This window comes from Saprolegnia diclina (assembly GCF_000281045.1).
Source record: "Saprolegnia diclina VS20 unplaced genomic scaffold supercont1.7, whole genome shotgun sequence".
NCBI classification, from domain to species: domain Eukaryota; phylum Oomycota; class Saprolegniomycetes; order Saprolegniales; family Saprolegniaceae; genus Saprolegnia; species Saprolegnia diclina.
In genome coordinates, this window is record NW_008246074.1 from 858,741 (window position 1) to 885,194 (window position 26,454).

The 26,454-nt window shown below is 59.0% G+C and overlaps 7 protein-coding genes across 7 annotated transcripts; 4 read left to right on the forward strand and 3 right to left on the reverse strand.

Annotated features, from left to right (window-relative positions):
- Positions 1-515: 515 nt before the first annotated feature.
- SDRG_03149 (D-lactate dehydrogenase) lies at positions 516-1,609 on the reverse strand. Its single transcript, XM_008608771.1, has one exon. The coding sequence runs from the start codon at positions 1,578-1,580 to the stop codon at positions 582-584; it is 999 nt and encodes a 332-aa protein (XP_008606993.1). The 5' UTR covers positions 1,581-1,609; the 3' UTR covers positions 516-581.
- Positions 1,610-2,273: 664 nt separating this feature from the next.
- On the forward strand, positions 2,274-15,981 carry SDRG_03150 (hypothetical protein). The gene is made up of 23 exons (XM_008608772.1): positions 2,274-5,237; positions 5,282-5,469; positions 5,516-5,982; positions 6,026-6,312; positions 6,372-6,661; positions 6,701-6,838; positions 6,901-7,345; positions 7,391-7,759; positions 7,805-7,995; positions 8,038-9,147; positions 9,197-9,330; positions 9,372-9,841; positions 9,893-10,106; positions 10,155-10,547; positions 10,608-10,883; positions 10,925-11,168; positions 11,216-11,475; positions 11,520-11,911; positions 11,964-12,241; positions 12,288-12,475; positions 12,520-13,263; positions 13,308-14,962; positions 15,010-15,981. The coding sequence occupies exons 1-23, from the start codon at positions 2,314-2,316 to the stop codon at positions 15,620-15,622; spliced, it is 12,270 nt and encodes a 4,089-aa protein (XP_008606994.1). The 5' UTR covers positions 2,274-2,313; the 3' UTR covers positions 15,623-15,981.
- Positions 15,982-16,354: 373 nt separating this feature from the next.
- On the forward strand, positions 16,355-19,579 carry SDRG_03151 (hypothetical protein). Its single transcript, XM_008608773.1, has 5 exons — positions 16,355-16,604; positions 16,655-16,804; positions 16,861-17,385; positions 17,446-19,422; positions 19,466-19,579. Exons 1-5 carry the CDS (start codon positions 16,386-16,388, stop codon positions 19,493-19,495), a joined length of 2,901 nt encoding a protein of 966 aa, XP_008606995.1. The 5' UTR covers positions 16,355-16,385; the 3' UTR covers positions 19,496-19,579.
- Positions 19,580-19,882: 303 nt separating this feature from the next.
- SDRG_03152 (hypothetical protein) lies at positions 19,883-21,614 on the forward strand. The gene is made up of 3 exons (XM_008608774.1): positions 19,883-20,213; positions 20,264-20,630; positions 20,675-21,614. The coding sequence occupies exons 1-3, from the start codon at positions 19,908-19,910 to the stop codon at positions 21,574-21,576; spliced, it is 1,575 nt and encodes a 524-aa protein (XP_008606996.1). The 5' UTR covers positions 19,883-19,907; the 3' UTR covers positions 21,577-21,614.
- SDRG_03153 (homogentisate 1,2-dioxygenase) lies at positions 21,602-23,045 on the reverse strand. Its single transcript, XM_008608775.1, has one exon. The coding sequence runs from the start codon at positions 23,014-23,016 to the stop codon at positions 21,670-21,672; it is 1,347 nt and encodes a 448-aa protein (XP_008606997.1). The 5' UTR covers positions 23,017-23,045; the 3' UTR covers positions 21,602-21,669.
- Positions 23,046-23,785: 740 nt separating this feature from the next.
- Positions 23,786-24,807, forward strand: SDRG_03154 (hypothetical protein). The gene is made up of 4 exons (XM_008608776.1): positions 23,786-24,023; positions 24,070-24,370; positions 24,415-24,657; positions 24,704-24,807. The coding sequence occupies exons 1-4, from the start codon at positions 23,919-23,921 to the stop codon at positions 24,763-24,765; spliced, it is 711 nt and encodes a 236-aa protein (XP_008606998.1). The 5' UTR covers positions 23,786-23,918; the 3' UTR covers positions 24,766-24,807.
- On the reverse strand, positions 24,793-25,730 carry SDRG_03155 (hypothetical protein; the record flags this gene model as incomplete). Its single annotated transcript, XM_008608777.1, has 4 exons — positions 24,793-24,951; positions 24,998-25,123; positions 25,166-25,626; positions 25,670-25,730. The coding sequence occupies 4 exons, from the start codon at positions 25,728-25,730 to the stop codon at positions 24,793-24,795; spliced, it is 807 nt and encodes a 268-aa protein (XP_008606999.1).
- Between the last annotated feature and the right edge of the window lie 724 nt (positions 25,731-26,454).

Here is a 26,454-nt window from a genome sequence, read left to right on the forward strand (position 1 = left end):
TTTTCGTTGGCTGGATATGCTGCGTGCGCTGCAACGTGGCTTCACTTTGGAGGGTCCCTTCAAGAAGGTATCCATGCAGTAAAGACACGCCACATGGCATCTTTTCTGTCGACGGCATCGGTGCGCTGTAGACACGCACGTAGTCAACGGCGCGGTGACGCCCCGTGGACCCGCGTTCGCGGCTTCACGACGACGAGAGGGCAGGCAGAATTGGGTTCGTTGATACAACTAGTACTACTATGACGTGGCACCATGTGGGGCAACGAGTAGCTTGGGTGTGGGATCGAGGGATTCTTCCACGAGGAGCAAGCCTGGTCGTGGCATGTCGCAGACCGACGTTGGCAAGGGACCAGCACCACTTGGCTGCAATCGCCTTTGTTTCGTACACAGTCGTCTTTGCAAGCACATAGCCAGTCAAGACGTACCCAACAAAAAGACTCGGCCATTCTCGCCTCGTCAGCTCGACGAGATGCATCGTTGCGTGCTGGAAGGCGCGCCAACAGGACAACCAGATACCAGAGTATGTACAACGAACGACAATTATGTATCTTTGTATATTTATTAAACCTCCACGCGACTTATTACTTCTTGACTTGGTTGACAAACGGGCCGTTCGACTCGATCGCCTTGATGTTGTCCATCGTCGTCTTGGCAATGTTGGCGAGCGCCTCTTGGGTGAAGTACGCCTGGTGGCCCGTCACGAGCACGTTGGGGAACGTAAAGAGCTTGGTGAAATTCTCGTCGGCCATGATCTCGCCCGAGTGGTCTTCGTAAAAGATACCATTCTCGCCTTCAAAGACGTCCAACGCGACGCTGCCCACTTGGCCGTTCTTGAGGCCGCGGATGAGCGCCTTGGTGTTGATCAAGCCGCCGCGGCTCGTGTTGATGATCATGACGCCCTTCTTCATGCGACCGATCGAGTCGTTGTTGATAATGTGGTGCGTCGACGGGAAGAGCGGGCAGTGGAGCGAGATAATGTCCGACTCGGCAATCACCTCTTCGACGCTCTTGTACGTAATGCCGTAGCTCAAGGCCTCGGCGTTCTGGAAGACGTCGTACGCGATCACGTTGCAGCCAAAGCCGACGCAAATCTTGCCAAAGAGCGCGCCAATCTTGCCGGTACCAATGATACCGACCGTCTTGCCGTGCAGATCAAAGCCAAGGAGACCTTGGAGGTTAAAGTTGAATTCGCGGGTGCGGTTGTAGGCGCGGTGGTACTTGCGGTTGAGCGTCATCATGAGGCCGGCCGCGTGCTCGGCGACCGCGTACGGCGAGTAGGCCGGCACGCGCAGCACGGGCATTTCAAGCTCGGCCGCGACGTCGAGGTCGACCATGTCAAAGCCGGCACACCGCAGCAAGAGCGCCTTGACGCCGACCGAGTGAAGCTTGCGGAGCACGGCCGCGTTGGCGGTATCGTTGACAAAGATGACGACGATATCGCAGCCGGCCGCGAGCTGGGCCGTGCCGAGCGTGAGGCGGTGGGCAAAGAAGTGCAGGTCGTGCTCGATGTTCTCGGCCTTGGCCATGGCTTGCATCGACTCCGTGTCGTACACGTGCGCAGAAAAGAAGGCGACCTTCATGGTGTTGGGGTACTGTAGTTGGAGGGAAAAGGGAAACTGGCAGCTGGGAGAAAGTGCAATCTCGCGAGATTGCTGGGGACATAAACGCCACGCGGCGCGTGTCTCTGGCGCGCCATTCATCGCTCCGCGTACCTAGGTATACACGCCACCTAAGGTGCGTGGGTCGTCGACGTTGCTGGATACGCGGATCAAAAATCAAGCACCATATGATTGGCGGAAAAGATCGACTTTTCTGGCCCCGGCTTGTGTTCGTGACGGGGCGGACCGCCATGTCGCGGTCGGCTCTGTGAATCCGGCGAGATACTCTGACTAAGGATAACAAAACCTTTTTATGCTCTTGCGACGACTTGCGATGATGCACAGTGCAAATGCTGCCCTGGCTCGCTTTCGATGTGTTTGATTGGCTAAATATCGAATGCTTCGACCCAATCCGAATCCAAGCACGTACAGGATTTACGCGGACCAATTGAACCGAGATAGTGTGGACCGAGAACAAGCCCTCCTCGTTTCTGCGTCGTAGCACTCGTGTTGCATTTGTGCGAGTAGTGTAGATAGCTCTCCTTTACAAATCTTGTTGGTTCAGGAGTACGACCCATGATTTCCCATGCATGGCTGAGAGGCGTGCCCAGGATGCAATTTGATTGGACAAAATAGTACGCGTCCGTGCCGCGGATTGGCCCAGCCGCGATCCTACGAAAGGTCATCTCGAGCCGGCGCGCCTGATCGACCATTGATGGAGGACGAGGCGGAGCTCAACGTAGCACCGCAGCTCGAGTGGGCCAAGGTGCTTTGCACGGGCGATGGCCCGTCCAAGCGCAGCGGTCACTCGCTCACGATCGTCGGCTCGAACGGGTTCCTCTTTGGCGGCTGCGACTATGCCGACCCCCCAGGGCCGACCAACGACCTATTCCAAATGCGCATCAACACCAACGGCACGTGCGACTGGAGTCGCGTCCTCTTTCGGAAAGGCCCGGCCGCGCGCTGGAAGCACAGCGCGACGAACGTCGACAATAAGATCTTTGTGTTTGGCGGCTTCCACTCGGCGACGGCCCGCTTCCAGGACCTTTGGGTCTTCAACCCGATCACGATGGAGTGGAGCCAGCCCGTGCCGCAGGCGTCGCCGCGCAACGCCAAGCCATCGTCCGTCTCGTTCGGGTGGCCCAACTGCCCGCCACCCCGTGGCGGGCACTCGGCCTGTCTCGTCGACCGTGACATTTACATCTTTGGCGGGTACGGTGGCCAAGGCTACAGTCGGCGCGACTTTGACGACTTGTATGCACTCAACGTTGACGACATGAGCTGGGTGAAAATCACAGTCAAGGGCAAGGTTCCGGAGAAGCGGTCGGGCCATCAAGCGTGCGCGGTCGACACGAAAATGTTTGTGTTTGGCGGCTGGAATTGCTCGCAGCAGTTCAACGACTTGTTCATTTTCGATACGGAAACATCGTCGTGGAGCAGCGTCGAGGGCAGTCACATGGCGCACACGTCGCCGCGCTGGAATCACGCGTCGTGCGCCGTCTTGGCGATCCCGAACGCCAAGATCTTTTGCTTTGGGGGCGTCCTCGGTATGACCAACGAGTACGGTGCACCCGGCGCATTTGCCAACGACATTAGCGTCCTCGACTCGGGCACATTGCAGTGGCACGTGCCGTTGATCTCGGGCGCCCCGCCCGCGCCCCGCTCCGACACGACGCTCGCGTACGACGACAAAGGCAGTCGCTTACTGATATGCGGCGGGTGGGCCAACTCGTGGCTCAACGATGTGTTTGCACTCGACGTGAGCTGCGTCGTCGGGCCGCCGTACGCGATCACGGGGCTCTTCCCGACCTTTGGCGCCATCACGGGCGGTACGCTCCTGACGATCGAAGGCATCGACTTTGTGTCTCGGCCTGTCATCGTTCGCTTCGCCTGTCGCAAGGGCACATTGGACGTCGCGGGGACGTTTGTGAGCGAAGAAATGCTCACAGTCGTCACGCCCGACTACTCGGGGTTCCCCCCCGGCGACGTCCAAGTCCGCGTCGCGCTTCAAGGCGACTCGTTTACGACGACGAGCCAAACGTTCAACTTTTTCGCTGTCACGTCGGCCGCAACCTCGTTGGTCTTTGGCCCAGGCGTCCTCTCGGGCGCCGCCATCTCGGAGCCGGTCGCGTTCGTTGTACAAGCCTGCGACGGCGCCGGCAATGTGCGAACGCGCGGCGGCGATGCGTTTGGTATCACGGTGCGCTGCTTAGCCGACGACCGCGACATTCCAGTCGAAGTGACCGACCTGGAGAACGGCATGTACATGGTCACGTACATTGCGCCAACGCGCGGTGAGTACGAGATTGTCATCGAGTTCCTTGGCACCTTTGGGGGCACCGCCGGTGTCCTCTACGGCTTTCCGCTGGTCGTCACGTTTGAGGACAATGTCGCCCGCGACGGCAACCGCATGAACGGCAAGCTCCTCTTGGACAACGTGGCCATGGAGATGGCGTCGCTCACGGCCATGATGGCCGAGTGCGCGCGCGGGCTCCAGATCGAGCTCACAGGGTCGCTTTCATCGGCCGAAGACACCCCCGCGCTCATTCAACTCAAGGAGCAGCTCTTTATGATCGAGAAGCGGGGCACGGAGACGCGCCATCGACTGGCCAAGGTTCGAAGCATGCTCGCATATCTGGGGACGACCGTCGACGTCGAGCGCGACAAGGCGTCGCTCCGTGATCTGGAACAAACGTGGTCGGACTTGCTTCTCAAGGTGCCCATGGTCGCGGGCAAGATTGCACCGCGTCTGCAAGCCCAGGCGTCGCGCACGAAAAGCGACATTCAAGCTCACCATACGACCGTGCTCGCGTACCACGAGTGCTTCAAGGCCCTGCCCATCTGGCGCTTTGAGACGGGCGTCAAAGGCGGCCTCCGGCAACTCGACGAAGCGGCGATTTGTCATCGTGACGAAGACGCCAAATTTCAGCAGATGCGGCACATCGCCGAGATTTTCGAGTGCCTTCCGCTCATGGAGCCGTCCGAGCGCGTCATGAATGGCATCGCGCGGTGCCTCGACCGCCTGCGCGCTGTGTGGCACTGCGTCGACGACGTTGGCCGCAAACTGGCGTTTGTGCGGGACCTTCTCTGGGCCGACTTGGACGGCGGCATGCTCGAGGACGAAGCGCGGAGTCTCATGGCCAGCGTCAAAGGTGTCGGGAAAGACCGCGACATTAAGGAAAGCAGTGTCTACTTGGGGCTCGAAGCCATGACGCGCGACTTTTTACTGAGTTGCCCGCTTTACCAAGCGCTTCGACACCCGTCCATGCAGGCGCGGCACTGGCAAGAGCTCATGGGCTTGCTGCAAACGACATTTCCCAACCCGATCGAGTCGCTCGACCTCAAATTTGGCGACCTCATGCGTCTCTCGCTTGCCGATCACAGCAAGGACATCGAAGACCTTACGGACCGCGCACAGAAGGAGCAACGGATTGAAGTGGCCTTGGCCGAAATCGAAGGCCGTTGGGACACGATCGCATTTGAACTGTCGTCGTACGACGAGACAGACGTGCCCCTTCTCCGCGTCCGCGACGAAGACGTCGAGATCTTGGAGGCCGACCAAGTGGCCGTGCAAGCGATGCTCAGTGGTCGCGTGGCGTTCTTCCAAGCCGCGAGCCAAGTGTGGGCCGACAAACTCAGGTACATTTATTGTCTATAGTATGCAAGACAATATGCGGATGTAGCACGATTGCCGACGTGACGGCGGCGCTGAGCGAGATCCAGCGCACGTGGGCCTATTTGGAGCCGCTCTTTATTGGCTCGGAAGAGGTCAAGCGCGAGTTGCCACGAGACGCCGAACAGTTTGCGATCGTCGACGGCGCGGTCAAGACCCTACTCCACGCCATGGCCGACGTGCGCATTGTGCTGCGAGGTACCTACTTTTCATTCCTAATGTCTCGATGCCACGGTCGAAGTAGCGTGTACGGACCACCCAAATCAGGTGGCGCACCTTCAAGCACTCATTTCCACCCTGCAGACGTGCCAGACGTCGCTGATCGAGTTTTTGGAAGGCAAACGTCGGCTCTTTCCGCGCTTTTATTTTACGTCGGAAGCCGACTTGCTCGATATTCTCTCCAACGGAAGCCGCCCCGAACTCATTTTGAAGCACCTCAACAAGGTCTTCCTCGCGACCGAGAGCTTTGCATTTGAGCACACAAACATTATCGTGCAGTTTGTCGCAAGCGTCGGCAAGGAAGTCGTCCGCTTCCTCTCGCCGCTCGCGCTCACGGGCAAAGTCGAGGCGTACTTGACAGACGCGCACTTGGCCATGCAACAAACGCTCCTCGAAAGCATCAAGAGCTCTGTGAAGCGGTACCCGACGCTCAACCGCGTCGAGTGGCTCTCAGCGCGGACGCCCGAAGCCGCCTTCCTCGACCCGGCGCAGGTTCTTGTCTTGATACACACAACAAAGGAACCAAAGCAAGTAGGTCGTCCTCTTGGTCGCCGGCATTGAGTACGTCAAGCACGTTGAAGGCGCATTTAGCGCGATCGCCAAAGGCCACGAAAACGCTCTGGGCGAGCTCCTCGAAGTCGTCTCGATCCAGCTCCAAGAGCTCATCAAGCTGACGCGAACGTCGCTGAGCGAAGATGCGCGCATGCGCATCATGTGCCTCATCACGCTGGATGCGCACGGCCGGGACATTCTCCAGTCCATGGTGTCCCAGCACATCACCTCGGCGGCCTCCTTTGTGTGGCAAGCCCAGCTCAAGCCCCGGTACGTCTTATCGCTGCTTGTCCAACAACGACAAAATATGCAACGCTGGTGGCATGTAGGCTGGTCCTGGAGGCGACGCCGTCGCTCGATATTTGCGATGCAAGCTTCGAATATGGCCTCGAGTACCTCGGCAACGGCCCGCGCCTCGTCATTACGCCGTTGACGGACCGCATGTATGTGACGGCGACCCAAGCACTGCACTTGCACATGGGCTGCGCGCCGGCGGGACCCGCAGGCACGGGCAAGACCGAGACCACAAAAGACCTCGCCAGTGCGCTCGGAAAAGCGTGCTATGTCTTCAACTGCTCGCCCGAGATGGACTACAAAAGCCTTGGCAACATTTTCAAAGGTACACAATGGTCGCGGTACAAGACGTAACTCGGGTTAGGGTTGGCGTCCAGCGGCGCGTGGGGCTGCTTTGACGAATTCAACCGCCTCATACCCGAAGTGCTCAGCGTCTGCTGTGTGCAATTCAAAGCCGTGTGCGATGGCATTCGAAGCGGCGCGGCGTCGATCGTTCTCGAAGGTCCAGTTTGCGTCTTTTTCATATGTATATTTCTGCATGGAATGCTTATGGCCGTGGTGTAGGCGACAGTGTCGGCTTGGACCCAACGTGCGGCACCTTTATCACGATGAACCCGGGGTACCTCGGGCGGTCCGAGCTGCCGGAAGGTCTCAAAGCCCTTTTCCGTCCGATCACAGTCATGATGCCGGACCTGCTCTTGATCTGCGAAAACATGCTCATGGCCCAAGGGTTTACCCAGGCCAAGACACTTGCGTCCAAGTTCTATAACCTGTACCAGCTCTGCAAGGAGCTCCTCTCGCAGCAAGAGCATTACGACTGGGGGCTTCGCGCAATCAAGTCGATTCTTATGGTTACCGGTGCGCTCAAGCGCAGCGAGCCAACGCTCGGCGAGTCCCAGCTCCTTTTACGCGCGTTGCGGGACTTTAACGTGCCCAAGCTGGTCCTGGCCGACGAGCCTATTTTTCATGGTCTTCTCAATGATCTTTTCCCTGAAGAGCACCCTCCTCGGTACGTTGCTATTCTATTCTATCAACGCTAAGATGGACAAACGAGGTCCACGGACGCCAACCTTGAAAAGCACATTGAAGCGTCGTGCGAAGCGCTTGGGCTCTGGCCGGACCCCGGGTTTCGGCTTAAAGTGGTGCAGCTCGACGAGCTACTGGCCCTGCGCCACTGTGTGTTTGTGATTGGCCCGGCCGGCGCCGGCAAGTCCGAGTGCATCACGACCTTGCAGCACGCTGGCGGGCTCCGGGGCACCAAGGTCAAACTGGTCGACTTGAATCCCAAAGTGGTCTCGACCGACGAACTCTATGGGTTCATGCACGTCTCGACGCGCGAGTGGCGCGACGGACTACTCTCCAAGCTCATGCGCGACTTGGCCAACGACGACGGTGACTACTGGAAATGGCTCGTCCTCGACGGGTATAACATTTTTGTCGAAAAATGGTTATAAACAAGATGGACTAGCGATCTCGATGCAAATTGGATCGAGTCGATGAACTCGGTCATGGACGACAACAAGATGCTCACACTCGCCTCCAACGAACGCATTCCGCTCAAAAAGTACATGCGGCTTTTGTTTGAGATCAAGGACCTGACGTACGCGACGCCGGCGACCGTGTCCCGCGCCGGCATCTTGTACCTGGCTGCCGACGACGGTACCCGCCTCTCGTGATCTGCCGTCTTCATTGAGTGCGCAGGCATGCAGTACCGATCGTTCATTGCGAGCTGGCTCAACGATGCCTCGCCCGAGGTCGACGTTCGCAGTCGCCTCGGCGAAGTTGTGCTCAAGTACGTCGAGCCATGCGTCGCGTACTGCAAGCGGCTACCGCCGATCGTGCCGCGACCCGACCTCGTCGCGGTGCAAGCCCTTCTCTACTTTCTCGATGCTACGCTCGATGCAAGCGTGGTCGCCGAGACCAAACGGATTGAGATTGTGTGTGGGTTTGCGTCCATTTGGGCGTTCGGAGGGCCGCTGACGACGACCGCCGACGACGGCACCGACAGTCGCAAGCTCTTTAGCGACTGGTGGCGCGCCGAGTTCAAGAGCATCAAGGTGCCGATCCGGGACACGGTGTTCGACTATTTTTTAAACCCGCAAACGCTCGTGTTTGAGAGCTGGAAGACATGTGTATGGTACACGTCGTCGGTCAAGTACGACGCCAGCGTCGCCATGTACGACCTCACGGTGCCGACGCCCGAGACGGCCAGTGTCCTATTTTGGAGCGACAAGATGGTGAGCGAGTCGCACGGCGTCATGCTCGCTGGCGGGGCCGGCACGGGCAAGACGCGGCTGCTTCTCGGGTACCTCGACGCGAGCACAAGATTGACCAACCAGGATGACAAAGGCTACCAGTCCAGTCGCGTGACGTTCAACTACTACACGAACGCGCCGACACTCCAAAGTATGCTGGAAGCCAAGCTCGTCAAGCGCGTGGGCTCGACGTACGGCCCGATCACGGCCGGCGTCCAGTGGATCTTCTTCTTGGACGATGTCAATTTGCCTATGCTGGACGCCTACAACACACAGAGCGCGCTCGCCTTGCTCCGGCAGCTGCTCGACTACGAGCACTGGTACGACCGCAGCAAGTTTAGTCTCAAGCACCTCGTCGACTGCCAGTTTGTTGCGTGCATGAACCCGAGTGCCGGGTCGTTCTCGATCAACCCGCGGCTCCAGCGCCATTTTGTGACGTTTGCGGTCGCGCTTCCGAGCCCGACGAACCTCGTGACCATCTACCAGACGTTCTTGGACGGGCACCTTGCCGATTTTACAGACGACGTCAAGCGCCTCTCGGGTGCGCTTCTCAAAGGTATATTGCGCATTTCCTAGTCCTTTCCTAAACGCCTTCGAAATGACAGCGGCGCTCGCCTTACACAACCAAGTGGCAGCGACGTTTCGCAAGACAGCCGCCAACTTTCATTACGAGTTCAATTTGCGTCATATTTCGAACGTCTTTGCGGGCCTCTTGCTCTCAAAACCCGCGGCCTTTGAGGTACAAGTTATTTGATAAACAATAATGTCTAACATCGATAGGACACGACGAAAATGGTGCTGTTGTGGATGCACGAGTCGGCACGGGTCTACGCCGATCGGCTTGTGTCGCTCGCCGACCTCGCCAAGTACAATGTGATGATCCAGAACCACGTCAAAAAGTCATTTCCGTCTGTCTCGTTCCAGCGCTTCTTTGCGCCCGAGCACGCCGACCCGATCCTCTTTGGCGCACTCAATGGTCCGGAGAGCGACTACGACCAGATCACGACGTACACGGAGCTGCGGCAAAAAGCCGAGGACGCGTTGACCGAGTACAATGCGCTCTTGCCCAAGATGGACCTCGTTCTCTTCAAGGATGCCCTCGAACACGTGGCGCGCATCGTCCGCATGCTCACGACGGGCCACGCGCTGCTCGTCGGCGTTGGCGGCAGCGGGCGCAAGTCGCTCGCCCGCCTTGCTGCGCACGTGGCGTCCTACAGTACCGTCGACATCACTCTCACGCAGAGCTACAGGTTTGGCTCGAAGCCTCATGGTATCGAGAAAGACTATGATGAAATGGCTAGTCTGCTCGACTTCAAGGCCGATCTCCAAGCGCTGTTTGCTCGCGCCGGGCTCAAAGGGGACAAGGTCGTCTTTCTCTTGAGCGACGCCGACATCAAGCACGACCGCATGCTCGTGGCCATCAACGATTTGCTTTCATCTGGCAATGTGCCCGATCTCTACTCGAGTGAGGAGCAAGATGCGGTCGTGAGCCAAGTCGCAGCCAAATACAAAGGCGTACGCACTCTCCTTGTGGTCTATAGTAACTGAAAAATTGGCATATAGGACAAGGATGCCAGTTGGGCGTACTTTCTCGATCAAATCAAGCGCAACGTACATTGTGTGCTCTGCTTCTCACCGGTCGACGGGCGCCTTCGGCAGTGGGCGCGGCGGTTTCCCGCGCTCGTCAACTGCACGGGCATCGACTGGTTCCAGCCGTGGCCGGCCGATGCCCTCCATAGCGTCGCAGAAAAGGCACTCAGCGCCACGACACTCCACGATGAAAAGCTCACGGCCGTCGAGGCGTTCATGCCGCACGCCTTTGCCTCCGTCAACACGGTTGCTATCGCGTTCAAGAACGACGAGCACCGCAATGTGTACACTACACCCAAGACGTACCTCGAGTGCCTCGCCTTCTTCAATGCGCTTCTGAGCTGCAAGCAGCGCGAGAAATCGACGGTCCGTGCCGGACGTTTTCCCGTATTTTCCGTCATTTTCGTTCTCAATTATTCCCATTAGGACATTTTTCGACTCCAGTCGGGGCTTGACAAGATGGACGCCACGTCGCATGTCGTCGCCAACATTGAAGACGAGCTCAAGGTCATGCTCGCCGAGGCGATGGAGAAGAAGGTGGTAGCAGAAGAAATGGCAACCGCGGTCGCCGCCGACAAGATCGTGGTCGAGACCGAGACCCAAAAAGCGAGCGTCGAAGCCGCCAAGTGCCAAGTGATGCACGACGAGATGTCGGTCAAGAAGGCCGACACGGAGAAGGACCTCGAAGCCGCGCTGCCCATGGTATGCAACACTTCAACGAAAAATGACCAAGAACCGCCTAGATTGACGCCGCGATGGCCGCCCTTGACACGCTCAACCGCAAGGACCTCGGCAACTGCAAGACCATGTCCAAGCCGCCGTCGGGCGTCGGCGACATCTTTGCGAGCGTCATGGTGCTCTTTGCGGGTCTCAACCCCGACATTCCCGTTCAAAAGAACGGTAAAATCAAAGAAAAAGACCGGTCGTGGGAAAGCGCCAAGAAGATTCTTCTCTCCAACGTCAACGCACTCATGGACGACCTGCACAGTACGCCCGTTGTGTCATGTGTGGACAATTTGTCTAATGTCTTGTAGACTTCAAGTCGCTCGTGGATTCGTATGCGGTCCCCGATGTCAACTGGAAGGAGATTCGACCGCTCTTGGAGCTATCGCATTTCAACGTCGACGTGATTGAAAAAAAAAACTCGGCCGCCGCGGGGCTTTGCGCGTGGGTCATCAACATTGTCGCATACTATGACGTCATTGTGTCGGTCGAGCCCAAGCGGCAAGCCCTAAGGCTCTGCACCGAGGTGTGGCAAGCGGCCAACAACAAGCTCGAAGCCGTCCTTTCCAAAGTAGACACCGTGTCAAAATATGATTCAAAAGCGAGTCGGAATAGGTGCGACAACTCTCGGAGCGGCTCGCCAAGCTCACGGACGAGTACGAGCGCACAAACGCCGACGTCAACCTCGCGATTGCGACCGTCGAGAAGGGCAAAATGAAAATGAACCTCGCACGCCGCTTGACGGCGGCGCTCGGCAGCGAAAACACTCGGTGGGCCGCCAACGTCCAGATCTTACAGGCCGAAGCGGAAACGATCGTCGGCGATGTGCTGTTGGCGGCTGCCTTTGTCACATATGCCGGTCCCTTTACAAAGCCGTACCGCGACTTGCTTCTCAGTACGCACTGGCGACCTTTCATTTTACACGGCAAAAAACCGCTCGCACTGCGCGACGACGTGTCGCCGGTGTCGCTCTTGACGCCCCCCACCGACATTGCGACGTGGATCGGGTACGTACAAGCAAAAATTGTGGACTGCCTCATCCCAGCTTTGATATCGTAGCGCGGGGTTGCCGAGCGACGCCGTCTCGATTGAGAATGGGACGATCGTGAGTGCGTGCAAGCGCTGGCCTCTCTTGGTGGACCCGCAGCTGCAAGCCATCCACTGGCTGCGATCGAAAGACCATGCAAACCTCGTCGTTGTCCGACGTTATGCCAGCAACCTCCTTCAAGTGTTGGAGCACGCGATCGAGACGGGCGCGTCGCTGCTGATTGAGCACATGGACGAGAGCATCGATCCTGTCTTGTGGCCGGTGATCAGTCGCTGCACGATCACCAAAGGTACCCGTATCCATTGGACTTGCTGGTGTATACATGTCGGGATTAGGACGCAAAACGTGTCTCAAGCTCGGCGACAAGGTCATCGAGTGGGTCGACTCGTTTCGTTTGTATCTCCACACGACGCTCTCCAACCCCCACTACCCGCCCGAAGTCCAAGCCGAGACGACATTGGTCAACTTTGCAGTGACGCCGCAGGGCCTCGAAGACCAGTTGTTGGCGCTCGTCGTACGCAAGGTTCGTGTCCACTCGTACCTAGCAAAGGCTCCATGGAGAGGTAGGAGTGGCCAAAGAAGGCGCGGGCGCGGACCGCGCTCATGCTACAGCAGACGCAGTTCAAAGTGAAAATGCTCGCACTCGAAGACAAAATTCTCACAAGCCTCGCCGACGCCGAAGGCGAAGTCACCGAGAACGTCGAGCTCATCGTCGACCTCGAGACCACAAAAGCGACCGCGGACGTCGTCGCAGCACAGTCGAAAGCCGCCCAGACGAATGAAGCCGAGATCGCAGCACTCTCCAAGAAATATGCAACTGTCGCGGCGCGCGGCGCGATGCTCTTCTTTGTCATCAACAACCTCTACAAGCTGCACACGTACTATGTATTTTCGCTCAACGCGTTCGTGGTCATGTTCCAGCGGGGCATGGAGTCGGCGAAATCGTCGACCGCGCCAATGGACCTCGACGATGCCAAGAAGCCGTCGGCGCTCAACCGGTTCAAGCTCGCGGCCAAGCGCGTGATCGGGTCGCAGCGCTTCCACTGGGACAAGGACGTGCTTCTCGAAGACCGCGTCCTCGAAGAAACCACCGACTTGGATTTCATCATCGCCTCCGCCAAGGACGATGTTCCGATCGATGACGCGTTGATCCTCGTGCGCTGTGGCCACCTCGAAGCGTCCATCACGCAAGGCGTCTTTGACTATGTTCGACGGGGCTTGCTCGAGAAGGACAAGCTGTTGCTGGCGGCGCAGCTCTGCTTTGCGATCCTCGGGCAGCGCGGCACGATCTCGGCGACCGAACTCACCTACGTACGTCGATCGGTGCATGGACGATGCCAAATGTGTACCTGTAGCTGGCGACAACGCCCATGATGGACGACACGGCCATGGCGATGGGGCTGCTCAGCGAATGGCTCACCGAGCCGCAATGGCAGAAGCTTCGCAAGCTCGAGGACGTCCCTGGCTTCCAGTTGCTCCCAAACGAGATGAAAGCCGACGCGGAAGAGTGGAAGGAGTGGTTCTACACGGACGCCCCCGAAACGCACGAGATGCCTGGGCGAAAGCGAAGTCAAATCAGTCAGCTCCTACTGCTGCGGATTCTACGTCCCGACCGGTTCCTTCCGGCGCTTTCCGCGTTTATCGCAGAGCATTTAGGGCCGACGTATGTGCACCAGCCGCCCTTTGACCTCGAGGCCATCTACCAAGAAGGCTCGGCGTCGACGCCGATCTTTTTCCTCCTGTTTCCCGGCGTCGACCCCACAGTTGCGATCGAGCAGCTCGGCCAGAAGCTGCAAATGACGTCGGAGAAGGGCAACTTCCGGCACATCTCGATGGGGCAGGGCCAAGAGGGGCCGGCGGAGGCGACACTCACCGCATTTGCGACCGCAGGCTCGTGGCTCGTACTGCAAAACATTCATCTCATGCCGCGGTGGCTGCCGGTGCTCACGCGCCTCTTGGACCAGTGCGCCAAGACAGCGGACCCGAACTTTCGCGTCTTCTTATCGGCCGAGGCGCCGGCGCTGCCGTCCATGTCCAACATGCCCGAGTCGCTGCTTCAATGCTGCATCAAAGTCGCCAACGAAGCGCCAATGGACTTGCGCAGCAACCTCTCCCGCGCGTGGGCCAATTTCTCGGTCAAAACCATCGAGACGAGCTTGAAGCCCAACGAGTTTCAAGGCTGCCTCTTTGCACTCTGCGTCTATCACGCGCTCGTCCTTGGGCGCCGACGCTTCGGGCCCCAAGGCTGGAGCCGACCGTACTCGTTCAACAACGGCGACCTCACGCTCTGCGCCGATGTGCTCAAGCGCTACGTCGACAAGACGCTCGACGGGCCTTTGCCGTGGGACGACCTCCGCTTCATCTTTGGCGACATCATGTACGGCGGCCACATAACCGATTTTTGGGATCGACTCACCAACCGCACGTATCTCTCAACACTCCTCACCGAAGATGCGCTGCGGGGTAAGGATATCATGCCCGGGCTCTCACCCCCGGACCCGTATCTGTTTACGTACTCCAAGTATGCCACCTACATTGGTCACGAGTTGCCGCAAGAGACACCGCTCCTCTTTGGGCTGCACCCGAACACAGAGATCCTGACCATGACAACGGCGTGCGACGACCTTCTTTTCCAGCTCACGCTCACGGGGGGTGCGTTGTTGGGTATTTCGGCCGCGGCAGCGAGTGCGTCGCCCGTGACGTCGGCCACCGCGCTCGTGCAGAGTCTGCTGCAGCGCCTCCCCGAGCCGTTCAACTTGAGTGAGCTCAGTGACGACGCGGCGCCGTTGTTAGAGCAGAGCCACCCGATGGCACCGTACGTTGTCGTTGCCCTGCAAGAATGCACGCGCATGAATGCCCTTGTGAGCGTGCTGCGGCGGTCGCTGACCGAGCTCGCCAAAGGCCTCAACGGTCTCCTCAACATGTCGGAGGCCATGGAAGAGCTCCTCGAAGCCCTCTCGCTGCAGCAAGTGCCGGGGCGGAATCCGCTCCATTCGTGTTCCTGGGAACGGTACAACCTTGTACACATTGTCCTATTGCACTAAATCGTGCGACTAGGTATGCCTACCCGTCGCGCAAGTCGCTCTCCACATGGTACAGCGACCTCCTCGAACGCGCGGCATTCCTCTCGCGCTGGGTCCTCGGGTCCGACTGGGCGCTGCCTTCCTCGATGTGGCTCTCCGGTCTCTTCAACCCCGCGTCCTTCTTGACCGCTGTCAAGCAAGTGACCGCCCGGGCGACGCAGCAGCCGCTCGATAGCATGACGATTGAGACGCATCTCGTGTCATCCGCCAGTAGCAGCAGCAAAGGCGCGTTTGTGCACGGCCTCTTTCTCGAAGGGGCGCGCTGGTGCGTGCCTGACGATGGCGACGACGGTGACGCGTATGTCGTCGACGATGTGCCGTGCGCGGGATTCCTCGCCGAAGCCAAGCCCAAGGAAGCCGTGTGTGTGCTGCCCACGCTCTATGTCCGTGCCGTGCCGATCCGAGACGATTGGGACCCGACGGCCGTGGGCCACTTCCGACGCGACCCCAGCACCTACGAGTGCCCGGTGTACGTCACGTCGATGCGCGGGCCCACGTACGTCTTTTTGGCGACAATGAACACGCGGACGCCCAAGGCCAAGTGGATCCTCGCCGGTGTCGCGCTCTTGCTTCAAAACGACGGCTAAGGCCACAAGGTAAGGGTGTACCCTAGCGTCATACTGTAAGCAGCAGATCACGTAGCCCACCCGAGTAGACAACTATGTATAACCAGAACGTATGACCTGTGACGGGCGTTCCAACGCGCGCCGACCGACCGAAAGCAGCGGCGAGCTGCGTTTTGTGGCAAAAAAGGAAGGGTTCGTCGCTGCAGTAGTGCCATCCTTGCAGCTCAATGACAGCGTTCAATATGTCTTGGTCCATGGCGCCAAATCCAAGCCTCCAAGTGACTAGACAGCAAACAGTGCCCCCACCAGTGTCATGCATCCAAGTTCATGGCTTTTAACGTGGTGAAAACCGCCCGAACGACAACGTCCCTCCTTGTCGCGACCACTCGCTCGCTGTTGCGTCTCTTCGGGTCGTTGTCGCCACAAGCACCTTGAAAGCACTCATGGCGACCGCAGGAATATCGTGCAAAGCGCGCCACCGGCAGCTGAGTGATGGTGTTGTTGCGATCTTTGCACCGGGCTAAAAACACCCAACCAACATGGGGACCCGGGTCGGCCCCCGCTGTCGGCCGAATCACACAAGCCCGACCGCCGTGTGTGAGCAATACATCAGCAGTGCGGTAGGCAGCGAGGAGCTCGCGAGACGCGGGGTGCGCACCCCGGTCTTGTCGAGAACCTCTGGCAATGCATGGGTGCATGCAAAACGACAGGTTTTTTGGCCAATCAAACGCGGCTGTTCAAATTCCGATTGGCCAACCATCGCGGAAAGGACGACGCCAGTTGCATGTCGACGCCCATCTCGCTCGCCGACCTCGAGCGCGCGATTCTCTTCGCCTTCCAGTATGCGGACGCGCCGCTAGCGGACGCCAGCGCGCAGACGATCAAGGCCGACGCAGAGATGTACTGCACGCACGCCAAGCAGACGAGCTACGCGCCTTTCCTCGCGCTCTTCCAGTCGTCGGGCCACGAGCAAGTCAAATTCTACGCTCTCCAGGCGCTCCAAGTACGTTGCCTGCATGTATCGAGCGATGCGGTATGGCGAATCGGGTGTAGGAATATTTGAGCCCGCGCGGCGCCGCCTATCCGGCGCTCTCGGATGCCATGGTGCTCGCGATCCGGTCCGAGCTGCTGCAGTGGCTTCAGACCCAGCGCGAGCTGCCTGCGTACCTCAAGACAAAGCTCGCTGTCGTCATTACGCTCTTGGTAGATTTGATGACACTACGCTCGATTCGTTTGCATATTCTGATGTGGCGGCACAGGTGCGGCGCGACTACCCCGAGCGCTGGCCCGGCGCATTCCACGACCTGTTGTCGCTGCTGCCGCTCGGACCGTTCATGGTCGAAATGTACTTTCGCATTTTGATTGCGATTTACGAAGAAATCGTCGAGTTTGACGCGCAGCGCTCGAGTGCCGACGCCGACCACAACATGCGCATCAAGGATGCGATGCGGGAGGGTCCGACGGCGTGCATTGCGCCGTCCTTCGACGTCATTTACAATGTCCTGAGCGCGTACGTCCCCGGTGACAATCAGCTGCTCCCGCTTGCGATCGGCGCGCTCGAGACGCTCGAAAAATACATTTCGTGGGTCGACATTGGCCTCGTGTTGCGCTTTGTGCCAACGCTCTTTCATGCGCTCGCGAATCGCGACGACCTTCGCTGCAAGGCCGCCAACTGCGTCTACGAGATCATCGCCAAAGGCATGCTGCCGGACAAGAAGCTCGCGCTCTTTCAAAGCCTCGAGCTCATCCCGCTCCTCACGACGTTGCAGCCGATGCTCGACGAGGTACTGCTGAGACGACCCCGCGGTCGTTCCGTGCTGGCGGAATGATACGGTATCTTCTAGGATGCCGACTTTTGCGAAGAAGTCGGCGAGGTCATCAACGGCATGGGCCTTGAGCTCATCACGTGCATCGACACGTTCCGCCAAACGAACGAAAGCGCCTTGTACCAGCAAGCGTCCGCGTTCATGGCGACGCTAATGCCGCTCACGTGGTTCCTCTTTGCCCACGAAGTGACCGATGTGTCCCAAGAAGTCTTTGAGCTCGTCAACGCCATGGGCAGTCTGCTCCGGTCCGAGTCGAGCGCGGATCTCTTCACGCCGTCGCTGTATTTGCCTCAATGGCTCCATGGTATTTCCCGCCAATTTCGGTTTCCTGACGAAGACGACGAGGTCGACGAGTCGGAGTTTGAGACGTACCGCCGTCAACTGCTCGCGATTTTTGTCAACCTCGCCCGGCTTCGCCCTGATGTCGTGCTGCAGTACCTCGGCACGCTCGTGACCGAGTCGCTCTCGCAGCTCGCAACCGGCTCGCTCTTAGACCGCGACCTCGAGGCGTGTCTCTGCCTCGTGCACCGCTTCAAGGAAGGTTTGACGACGATCAAGGGCCCGCACAACTACGACGACGAAAACGGCCCGCTGCTGCAGATGGTCCTCGCGCTGCACCACACGATGCTCCACTTGCCGTCGTTTGGGTCGATGGAATACCGCCCGCTCATCATGTACTACGAACTCTGCGTGCGGTACGCGCCGCTCATGCGCACGCACCCGGAGCTGCTGAGTTTGCTGCTCTCGCACATCTTTGGCGCCGGCGGCGTTGGGCACCGCCACGGCACGCTCCGGTCGCGCGCCTGCTACCTCGTGCTCCGGCTGCTCAAGTCGCTCGGCAATAGCGTCCATCCGCATATGGATCAGCTGCTCCAAGCCATCGAGCCGCACTTGGTGGTGGTGCCCGAGGCCGCGTCGGCGCTGGCGTGGGCCGACCAATTGTATCTCTTTGAGCTCACGGGCTTCCTTGTCGGGTCGCTCCCGTTCAACGAGACGAAGCGCCAGTACGCCCAGATTGTCCTCGGGCCGCAACTGACGCTGCTCGACCAGTGCTTGGGTGCGCCGCCGAGCGACGAGCTCGAGCTGCACATGTCGCACGTGCTCAACGCGATCGGCCATTTGCTCAAGGGCTTCAAGGGCAAGTCGTCGCTGCCGCAGCAAGCCGAGGTGTTTCCGACGGTGCTCGCATCCGCGGCGCGCGTGCTACTGGCGTACCCCCGCTCGCTGCCCGTTCGGTCCAAGGTCATTTTCACGCTGCACCGCATGGTGACGTTGCTCGAGCCCGATGCGTTCTGCGACCGGAGCGACCTCCTGCTGGTGCTCATGGAGCACTGCGACCCAAGCGACGTGATCGAGGTCGTCCAGCTGCTCAACCAGCTCGTGATCACGTACAAGACAGTTCCAGCGTTCGTGTCGCTCGTCGAAGCCACGGTCATCCCGTTCCTGACGCACCTCGGCGCGCTCTTGGCGTCCGACCTCGCGCCCGAAGATCGGTCGACGGTGCAAAAGCACATGTACTCGTACTTGATGCATATTGCGCAGCATCGTATTGCGACGGTCTTTGTCTCGGCGCGCAACATGGCGTCGTTTCCCCAAGTGTTGCAGCTTGTCCTCGACGGGTTCAACTTGGAGCTCCACGTCGTGCGCGCGGCCGCCACGATTGTCGAGCATTTCATTTTGCTCTGGTTCGACTCGGACGGCGACTCGATGCCGCACCGCGACGTCGTCGGCACGTTCCTTCTCCGCGATGTCGTGCCAGCTATGTTTGGCGTCATCCAGCACCAAGATATGAACGTGAACGACATGGCCGCCCACTCGGCGATCAAGGACATTGCCAAGTGCCAAGTGCTTTTGCTCGAGTCGCCGCTGCACGAGCAGTTTCTGGCGACCCTCTCGGCGTACTTGGCGTCCGCGGGCGTCCCCCCCGCGATCGTGCTAGGCTACAGCGACGCTGTCCAGTCCCACGACGTGGCCGTCATCACCAAGGCGTATAAGGTACCAAGTCGATATAGGTACAAATGCCATATTGTTGTGCTAGGCGCTTGTCCAGGCCAGTCGGGGGGGCTAACACCGCAACGACCTCCAACTGTAGTGCTGCCACCATTATCGCCGCCTTTAGCTAATCTACCACTTTTGTTTTCGAGTCGCTACACTGCTTGGTCTATGGTCACACGACGCAGGGCTATATCGACGGTGAACGCCATTGTGATCGCGGTTCATCTCGCTCGCGAATGGTGGGGCTGGACAGTTGCAGTGGTGACACATTGATTGACTAGAAGCACAAGGTGGCGACAACGAGAGTGTCACCATCAATAAGAGTCAGAAGTGACAACCGCGCACGAAGAGGCGAGTGCAGAGGTGGGCGTCCGCGCGTTGGCATCAGCATCAAGCAGCGTACAGTATATCGCTCCACGACGCTGGTGCAACGGTTATCGCAGTCACATATAATTAGAAAGGCGACGCCACCAGTGCACCCTCGCATGGGGGGCTCGGACGTGCTCGAGGTGCCGCGAGGCACGATGCGACTCTTGATCGCACTCGCGCTGCTCTTCTCGTCGGCGATGGTCGTACCGCTCCTAGTCTACTACTGCAACCGGCAATCGCCTTCGATTCGGTATCGCAACCCCAATTTTATCTCGATCGCGGCGGCGTGGGCGGCCATCTACAGCATCGCGCGCTGCGCCGTGTCGCTGAACCCCGACATGATTAGCTGCACGAACCTCGCGTTGCTCTTTGGTATCTCGCTACAAACGACCCTCATGTCGTACTTGCTCGCCGAGATCATGGTGCGGCGCTTGCTCTTCTGGGCACCCACATGTATAATGCGGTGCATTAGGTGGTGCTGACGTTTAACCTCACGGAACGCATGACCAAGTACAATGCCCAGCGCACGTCCCAGCGGGCCGCCATCGCCCGTCTGCAATGGCTGCTGCGACGCAAGCATGTGACGTATGCGTGGCTTTGCATTCAGCTGCTGTGGAACCTCCCAACGTGTGCGCTCGTGCTCTCGGGGCCCGACTACTCGGGCTTCAACGGCACCAACTGCCCGAACGAGCTCCGACTGCGCGTGGTCCCAGTCAATATGGTCCAATACTGCTGTATCGCCAGTGGCACACTCTTGCTCTCGCGCGCGATGAGCAAGGTCGTCGACAACTTTGGCGTCCGCACCTCGTTTCAAAACAGCTCCCGCGCCATGTGTGTGTGTACGTCGTCTAGTGCATTTGCAGGTGGCACGGTTCATGTCTAGTTGTCATTTGCTATCTTCCGGTATCGCTCTTGTACGAAACCGCGTTCGTCCAGGCGACGCACCTCGAACTCTTCATCGTGGTCGTCGGCGCCCAAGTCATTGTCGTGTTTCACATGCTCGGGCCGATCCGGCAAGCATTTCGCGACCGCCCGTCGTCCGGGTTTGCCTTCAAGGGCACGCTGGGCATCCTCGAAGCCTTCCTGCACACGGACGACGGATACCAGGCTTTTTCCGAGTTTGCCAAAGGCGAGTATGAAGTCGAGGTCCTCGTCGCGTGGCAAGCGCTTACCGAGTATCGCGGGGAGGCCAAAGAGGCCTTGTCGGCGACCGACATTTTTGATACGCATCTCGGACTGGACGCGCCGTTGCCCGTCCGCCGGTTCATCCCACCGCTGCTCCTGCACCGGTACGAGGCGGCATTCGCGGGCAACGCCAAGTACGGCGTCCGCCCCGACAGCGCACACGACCCCGATTTCTTCAATCCGCTTCTCGACGCGTTGCTCTCCCACATGGTGCACCAGACACTGCCACGTTTTCAAGCCCACGAGATTGGGGCGCAGATCTGGAAAAGCTATGTGGCGCAGTACCAGACCCGTCTCGCGCTCGATATGGTGCTTCAGAAGCAAGCCGAGCCGGCGACACCCGTCACCAAGTTTAGCATGCCCAACCGCAAATTTCGACTCGAGACGATCCAGAGCCTGGGGAATCTCGGGAGCGCGGTCTTTACCGAAATGTCGGTGGCCGAGCGCCAGCAACCGGTGACCCTTGTCCACCGATCGAGCACGGTGCCATTGACCGCTGCGCTTCAGAGCGCCGATGCGGGCTCGAGTCCCAATCCGACCACACCTGTTACTGTGTCTTCGCTGCCGACGCGGCGACCATCCAACGAAAGCTTGCGATAGCACTACCCAATCGTTTCTACTCTACTCGATAGTACAACCCGCATCGTTACACACAAAACAACAGGTAGCATTAGGGGTAGGGTCCAACGACGTTTACTTCTTGAGCGGGTTGAAGTGCTTCTTGAGCGGCTGCCAGCACTTGTAGTAGTCTTGTTCGTTCTGGTCGCACGTCAGCGCGTACTTGGTGAGCTTCATCATGTACGACGATTCAAACATAAAGGCGAGACCGCCGTCAAAGTAGTGCGGCTTGAGGTCGGCCTTGGACGCGTTCTCAAAGGTCGTCGCGTCCGGGCCGTGGGCCGAGTCGATGCTGTGGAGCGACGCGCCACCGGGTACAAAGCCATCGGCCTTGGCATCGTAATGGCCGTAGATCATGCCCATAAACTCGGTCATGACGTTGCGGTGGTAGTACGGCGGGCGGAACGTCTTCTCCTGCACCATCCAGCGCGGCGGAAAGATGACAAAGTCGGCGACCGCGCAACCCGGCTCGTCGGTCTGGCACGTCAGCACCGTGTAAATCGACGGGTCCGGGTGGTCGTAGTTGACCGAGTTCATCGTGCAGTAGTGGTCCAAGTTGTACTTGTACGGGACATAGTTGCCATGCCACGCAACGACATCGAATGGCGAGTGCTCCATCGACGCGGTGAAGAGCTTGCCGCCAAACTTGCCGACGACCGTGTAGTGCACGTCGCGGTCTTCGTACCAAGCAACCGGGTGCTCGAAATCGCGCGGGTTGGCGAGGCCGTTGGCGCCGATCGGGCCGAGGTCCGGGAGGACGAAATGACGGTTGTACACCTCGAGGATGTAGCCGCGCGCTGGGCCGTCGAGCTCGACCGTGAAGCGAATGCCACGCTGGATGACGCAGATTTCGTGCGGCGAGACGAGGAGCTTGCCCATTTCGGTCGTGATCTTGAGGACGCCTTCCTGCGGCACGATAAGGAGGTCGCCGTCCGAGTTGTAGAAGCACTTGTCGCCCATGGACGCATTCGCCGCGTACATGTGGATGGCCATGCCGGCCTTCATCGTGGGCTCGCCCGCGCCGGCCATCGTGTGCCAGCCCTGGACAAAATCGACCTTCTCATGCGGCTTGGGCATGGCCATGGGCTGCCAGCGCAGCTGCTGCGGCGTGAGCGTCTCGTTGGCAAAGTCGTTGACAATATCGCCTGTGGGCAAGTCGGCGTACTTGCCGTGGATGACGGGCGGCAAGACGCGGTAGAGCCAAGTGCGCTGGTTGCTATGGCGCGGCAGCGTGAACGCCGTGCCCGAGAGCTGCTCGCAGTAGAGCCCGTAGTTGCACATCTGCGGGTTGTTTTGGTGCGCGGGCAGCGCGCCCTCGAGCACCTCGGAGGCAAAGTGGTTGCCAAAGCCCGGCTGGTACGACAGCGTCGTCCACGGGTCGGCGGCGGTCGTCGTCGAAGGCGTCGGCTTGGGCGTCGTCATGGTTCTTTCAAAATGATCCTCGACGAGCGGCCAAGATCCGCGTTGCCATGGAGTCCTTCGAATCGAAGGTCAAGCCGAAGCAAATCTTCGAAGGGAGCATACAAAACGCAAGTGAAATCGGTCCAAACTTCGATTTTGGCCACAAGGCAACTTGAAGCTGGCGCTAAATATTACAAATTCGCCGCCGATTTGTATAAACGTTTACAAACCAGACGTTGGCTGGCTAATCACCCGACGCGCAGTCGCATGGCGCCACCGAGCACGACAATGCCATTGCCCGGAGCTCCTCATCGTGGGGATGGCGTTGATGGACGGTACACCGCGTACTACTACACATGTAGTATACTGACCGTCGGATACTACGAGCGCTCCCATACAAGGGTCCGTAACAAGGGTGTAGTACAATGCACTGACGGGCAAAGTGGCTCGGTCGGAAAGTGCGTTGACATTGCACTTTGACAGACTTTGACAGGATATGACTTATGCAGATTGGGCGCTCCTTTGGTGGCCTGCCGCAACCGACGGCTTGGTGGTTGAACTGCAGTGGCATGTGTAGTGATCCAGAAAACGAATCTTTGCCAGTAATTTTCGGCATTACTCTTGGCCGCTTCTTGTCAGAGAGGTTGCAACAAGAGCCGTCTCTCTCGAGCTCGAGGAGCTAGCTCAAGGCGAACCTTGGACCGTTGACAGAACACCGGCGCGGTAGGGCGATTGCCCTGCAGGTCCTCCGGAAGAATCCGACGTCGCGTCGGGCAAAACGAGCCGCAACGTCGCAACGCGTTGGCTATGAGAGACGGTGGCGGGTGCTCGAGCTTCGACACGAACCGATACACGTGCTGGCCCACGCGGGCTCCACGTCATAAAGCCGAAAATAGACATTTGTTTACGTGCTTGGACGACGCATGCTGGGCCTCGTGCTCTTCCTCCTCTTGCTGCTGCCATGGTCGTCGGGCCAGCACCTCGGGAGTCCGCTGCGCTACGTCTCGGACGAGTGCGAGGCGCTCAAGGTACGTCCCTGCTTCGTCTTGATCGAGACAAGTATTTTGAGTGTAGCAAAGCTTGGATGTGATGGCAATCAACGGCGACCAGCTCGCCAACGGCGTCGTGGGCGGCCACGTCGTCGAGTCGGACTGCACGAAGCTGCGCACGCTCAACGTGCTCGACCACCGCGACGACAACGACCAGAACCTGCTCTGCGGCAACTCGTGCTTCAACGCGACCGCGGCCACGTACGCGGCCATGCTCAACAACGACTGCTTCCATGGCGACGACGAGTTCGAGGTGGCCAACCAGCGCCTCTATGCAGCGAGCTTTCAGTTTGCCTGTCAGCGCTACGCGCCGTACAAGTACTGCGGTACACCACGATCCAAATTGTCCTGGCGTGAATGACGCGTCTAGTGGCACTGCTTGGCGACACGGTCGCGTCCGCGGGCGGCAGCTACGACCTCTGCAAGGACATTGTCAAGCCGCTCGAATGCTGCTACGAGAGCTATCGACGCTACATGCTCTTTGGCACCAACACGTCGGTGACCGAGATGAACTACATTTCGAAAAAGTGCGCCGACGTCGTCACCGACGCGTGTGCGTGTCATCTCAACGTCTACGCGGCCAACGTCACAAACACATATGTCTGCAGTGCGGGTACGACCGGCACGATCGTCGTGACGACCGTAAACCCTCTGCGTAGGGGGCCGTGCCAACGTCGCAATGCTCCTCCTCCTTTGGCTCACAAGTTTGCTGCTGCCATGAGCATAAAAAAGCTTCGGTAAATGCCTCCTACTGAGTCGTCGAGTCGTGGACGTGTGCGACAAAGTCGTCAATGAGGACGGGCCATGCGCTGTTCTCGTCGTAGTTGGACAGGTCGGGCTTGACGTGCAGCGCAAATTCCAGCGTCTGCGTCCACACGTCTTTGGACACAGCGTTCTTGTGGTGCTCCTAACACAGACACAGATAGGATAGAGACGAAATACGGAGCAGCTACCGTCACGTAGGCCAGCCATTGAGGCAGCAACGCAAACCGCTTGGGCAAGAGCAGCTCCCAGAGCGCGAGTGCAGTCTCGACACCGAGGCTCTTCTGGTCCTTCTCTTTGGCAAAGCCGTATGTAAACTACGTAAGTCAGCGTCGTAGAGGATGGAGATAGCGTCGTACCGCATAGATCTGGGCAAAGAACGCCTCGTCTGTCGAGAGCTTCTTGGCCATCTCGGGCATATTGGCCTTGAGGTCGTCGATCGAATGGCACCCGAGCGCCTTCAAACCCGTGACAAACTCGTCTTTGGAATACTCGCCCATCGACTGCGCCGCCATGTGGAACGAGAGCGCGAGCATGACGGGCTCCTGCGCGTCAACGCCAATGTGTTCGCAGAGCGCGAGGATCCCGTCCTCCGAGATGTAGCCCGCGTTCTCCTGGTCCTCGTAAGCGTGGAAGAGCGTCGTGAGCTCGGCTGTCCAGCCATCGCCCGTTGCCGTCTTTGCGCGCTTGTTGCTACTATGGTTACTGTGGCCATTGGTCGGCGTCTCGTCCAGCGGTCGCTTGGTCGGTGCAGCCGTCGTCGCCCGTGCCACCAAGATGCGCTCGACCATCTCGGCCTTCTTGCCCGTCGTCCGCAGACCTACATGGCGCCATGAGCCTGGCGCATGGAGGAAGCATGGTACCCAGGCGGCGACACTCGTCGACCAGCTCCTTGGCCTTCAACCGCATCAGCTGCGCGCTCATCGTCGACTCGAATTGGACGGTCGGGCCCAAAATGCAACCACGGCGCTGCGTTGGGATTGGCGCCACGCCATTGGCTCATCTCCGCGCTTTATGCCGTATTTTAGCCAATCCGTGATGCCGGTACCGCGACACTCCGTGCGTGGCCTGTCCCCCCACCGAAGTGCTTGGCGGGGACCAAGGTGGCTACGACAGCGCGTTCTGAGTAGACGAACAAGTGCAGTCGGCAGCAGCGTCACGGGCGATCTCGACCTCGCTTGGCGCCAGCGGGACCATGGCGCCAAAAAAATCGTGGCCTTTTTGTCCAATCCCAGCGTTGATCCGTTGGCGAGTTCAACCCGAGCGCCTCGGGCACGTGCGTCGACGGCGAGCACTTGCGCATTTGTCTTGAACGTGTAGACCGATACATCTACTAGGACCGTCTACTAGTGCTCAACCGAGGTCGAGTCGAAGCAACGTGAGGACAAGGTGGCAGCAAATAATACCTAGACATGGCGGCGAAGGCGTCGTTCTAGGTGCTTGTAGCCAAGGGCTAGATGTGTCCAGTCGGTCACGCTTGGCCGCCACAAGACATTATGACCAATCATGTGGCTTGCGGTCCACATACAAATAACGCTGGGAAATCTTGGCGCCAAAATAGAGTCGACGCGCTGCCCAGATGGTCCCGCCTCGCTATGGACTTGTGCGTGGCGTCCGGTCGCCACGGTCGGTGCTGCGCTAGTATATA

What these genes read in the sequence shown, in the direction of transcription:
- SDRG_03149 (XM_008608771.1), bottom strand. Translation starts at nt 1,580, where the DNA reads ATGAAGGTCGCCTTCTTTTCTGCGCACGTGTACGACACGGAGTCGATG.
- SDRG_03150 (XM_008608772.1), top strand. Translation starts at nt 2,314, where the DNA reads ATGGAGGACGAGGCGGAGCTCAACGTAGCACCGCAGCTCGAGTGGGCC. An exon ending in GGCGTCGATCGTTCTCGAAG is followed by an intron (nt 6,839 to 6,900) that starts GTCCAGTTTGCG and finishes GCCGTGGTGTAG; the next exon opens with GCGACAGTGTCGGCTTGGAC. An exon ending in CTCGGGTGCGCTTCTCAAAG is followed by an intron (nt 9,148 to 9,196) that starts GTATATTGCGCA and finishes TCGAAATGACAG; the next exon opens with CGGCGCTCGCCTTACACAAC.
- SDRG_03151 (XM_008608773.1), top strand. Translation starts at nt 16,386, where the DNA reads ATGTCGACGCCCATCTCGCTCGCCGACCTCGAGCGCGCGATTCTCTTC. An exon ending in ACGCTCTCCAGGCGCTCCAA is followed by an intron (nt 16,605 to 16,654) that starts GTACGTTGCCTG and finishes AATCGGGTGTAG; the next exon opens with GAATATTTGAGCCCGCGCGG. An exon ending in CTGTCGTCATTACGCTCTTG is followed by an intron (nt 16,805 to 16,860) that starts GTAGATTTGATG and finishes GTGGCGGCACAG; the next exon opens with GTGCGGCGCGACTACCCCGA.
- SDRG_03152 (XM_008608774.1), top strand. Translation starts at nt 19,908, where the DNA reads ATGGGGGGCTCGGACGTGCTCGAGGTGCCGCGAGGCACGATGCGACTC. An exon ending in ACTTGCTCGCCGAGATCATG is followed by an intron (nt 20,214 to 20,263) that starts GTGCGGCGCTTG and finishes GCGGTGCATTAG; the next exon opens with GTGGTGCTGACGTTTAACCT. An exon ending in CTCCCGCGCCATGTGTGTGT is followed by an intron (nt 20,631 to 20,674) that starts GTACGTCGTCTA and finishes GTTCATGTCTAG; the next exon opens with TTGTCATTTGCTATCTTCCG.
- SDRG_03153 (XM_008608775.1), bottom strand. Translation starts at nt 23,016, where the DNA reads ATGACGACGCCCAAGCCGACGCCTTCGACGACGACCGCCGCCGACCCG.
- SDRG_03154 (XM_008608776.1), top strand. Translation starts at nt 23,919, where the DNA reads ATGCTGGGCCTCGTGCTCTTCCTCCTCTTGCTGCTGCCATGGTCGTCG. An exon ending in CGCGCCGTACAAGTACTGCG is followed by an intron (nt 24,371 to 24,414) that starts GTACACCACGAT and finishes TGACGCGTCTAG; the next exon opens with TGGCACTGCTTGGCGACACG. An exon ending in CACATATGTCTGCAGTGCGG is followed by an intron (nt 24,658 to 24,703) that starts GTACGACCGGCA and finishes CCCTCTGCGTAG; the next exon opens with GGGGCCGTGCCAACGTCGCA.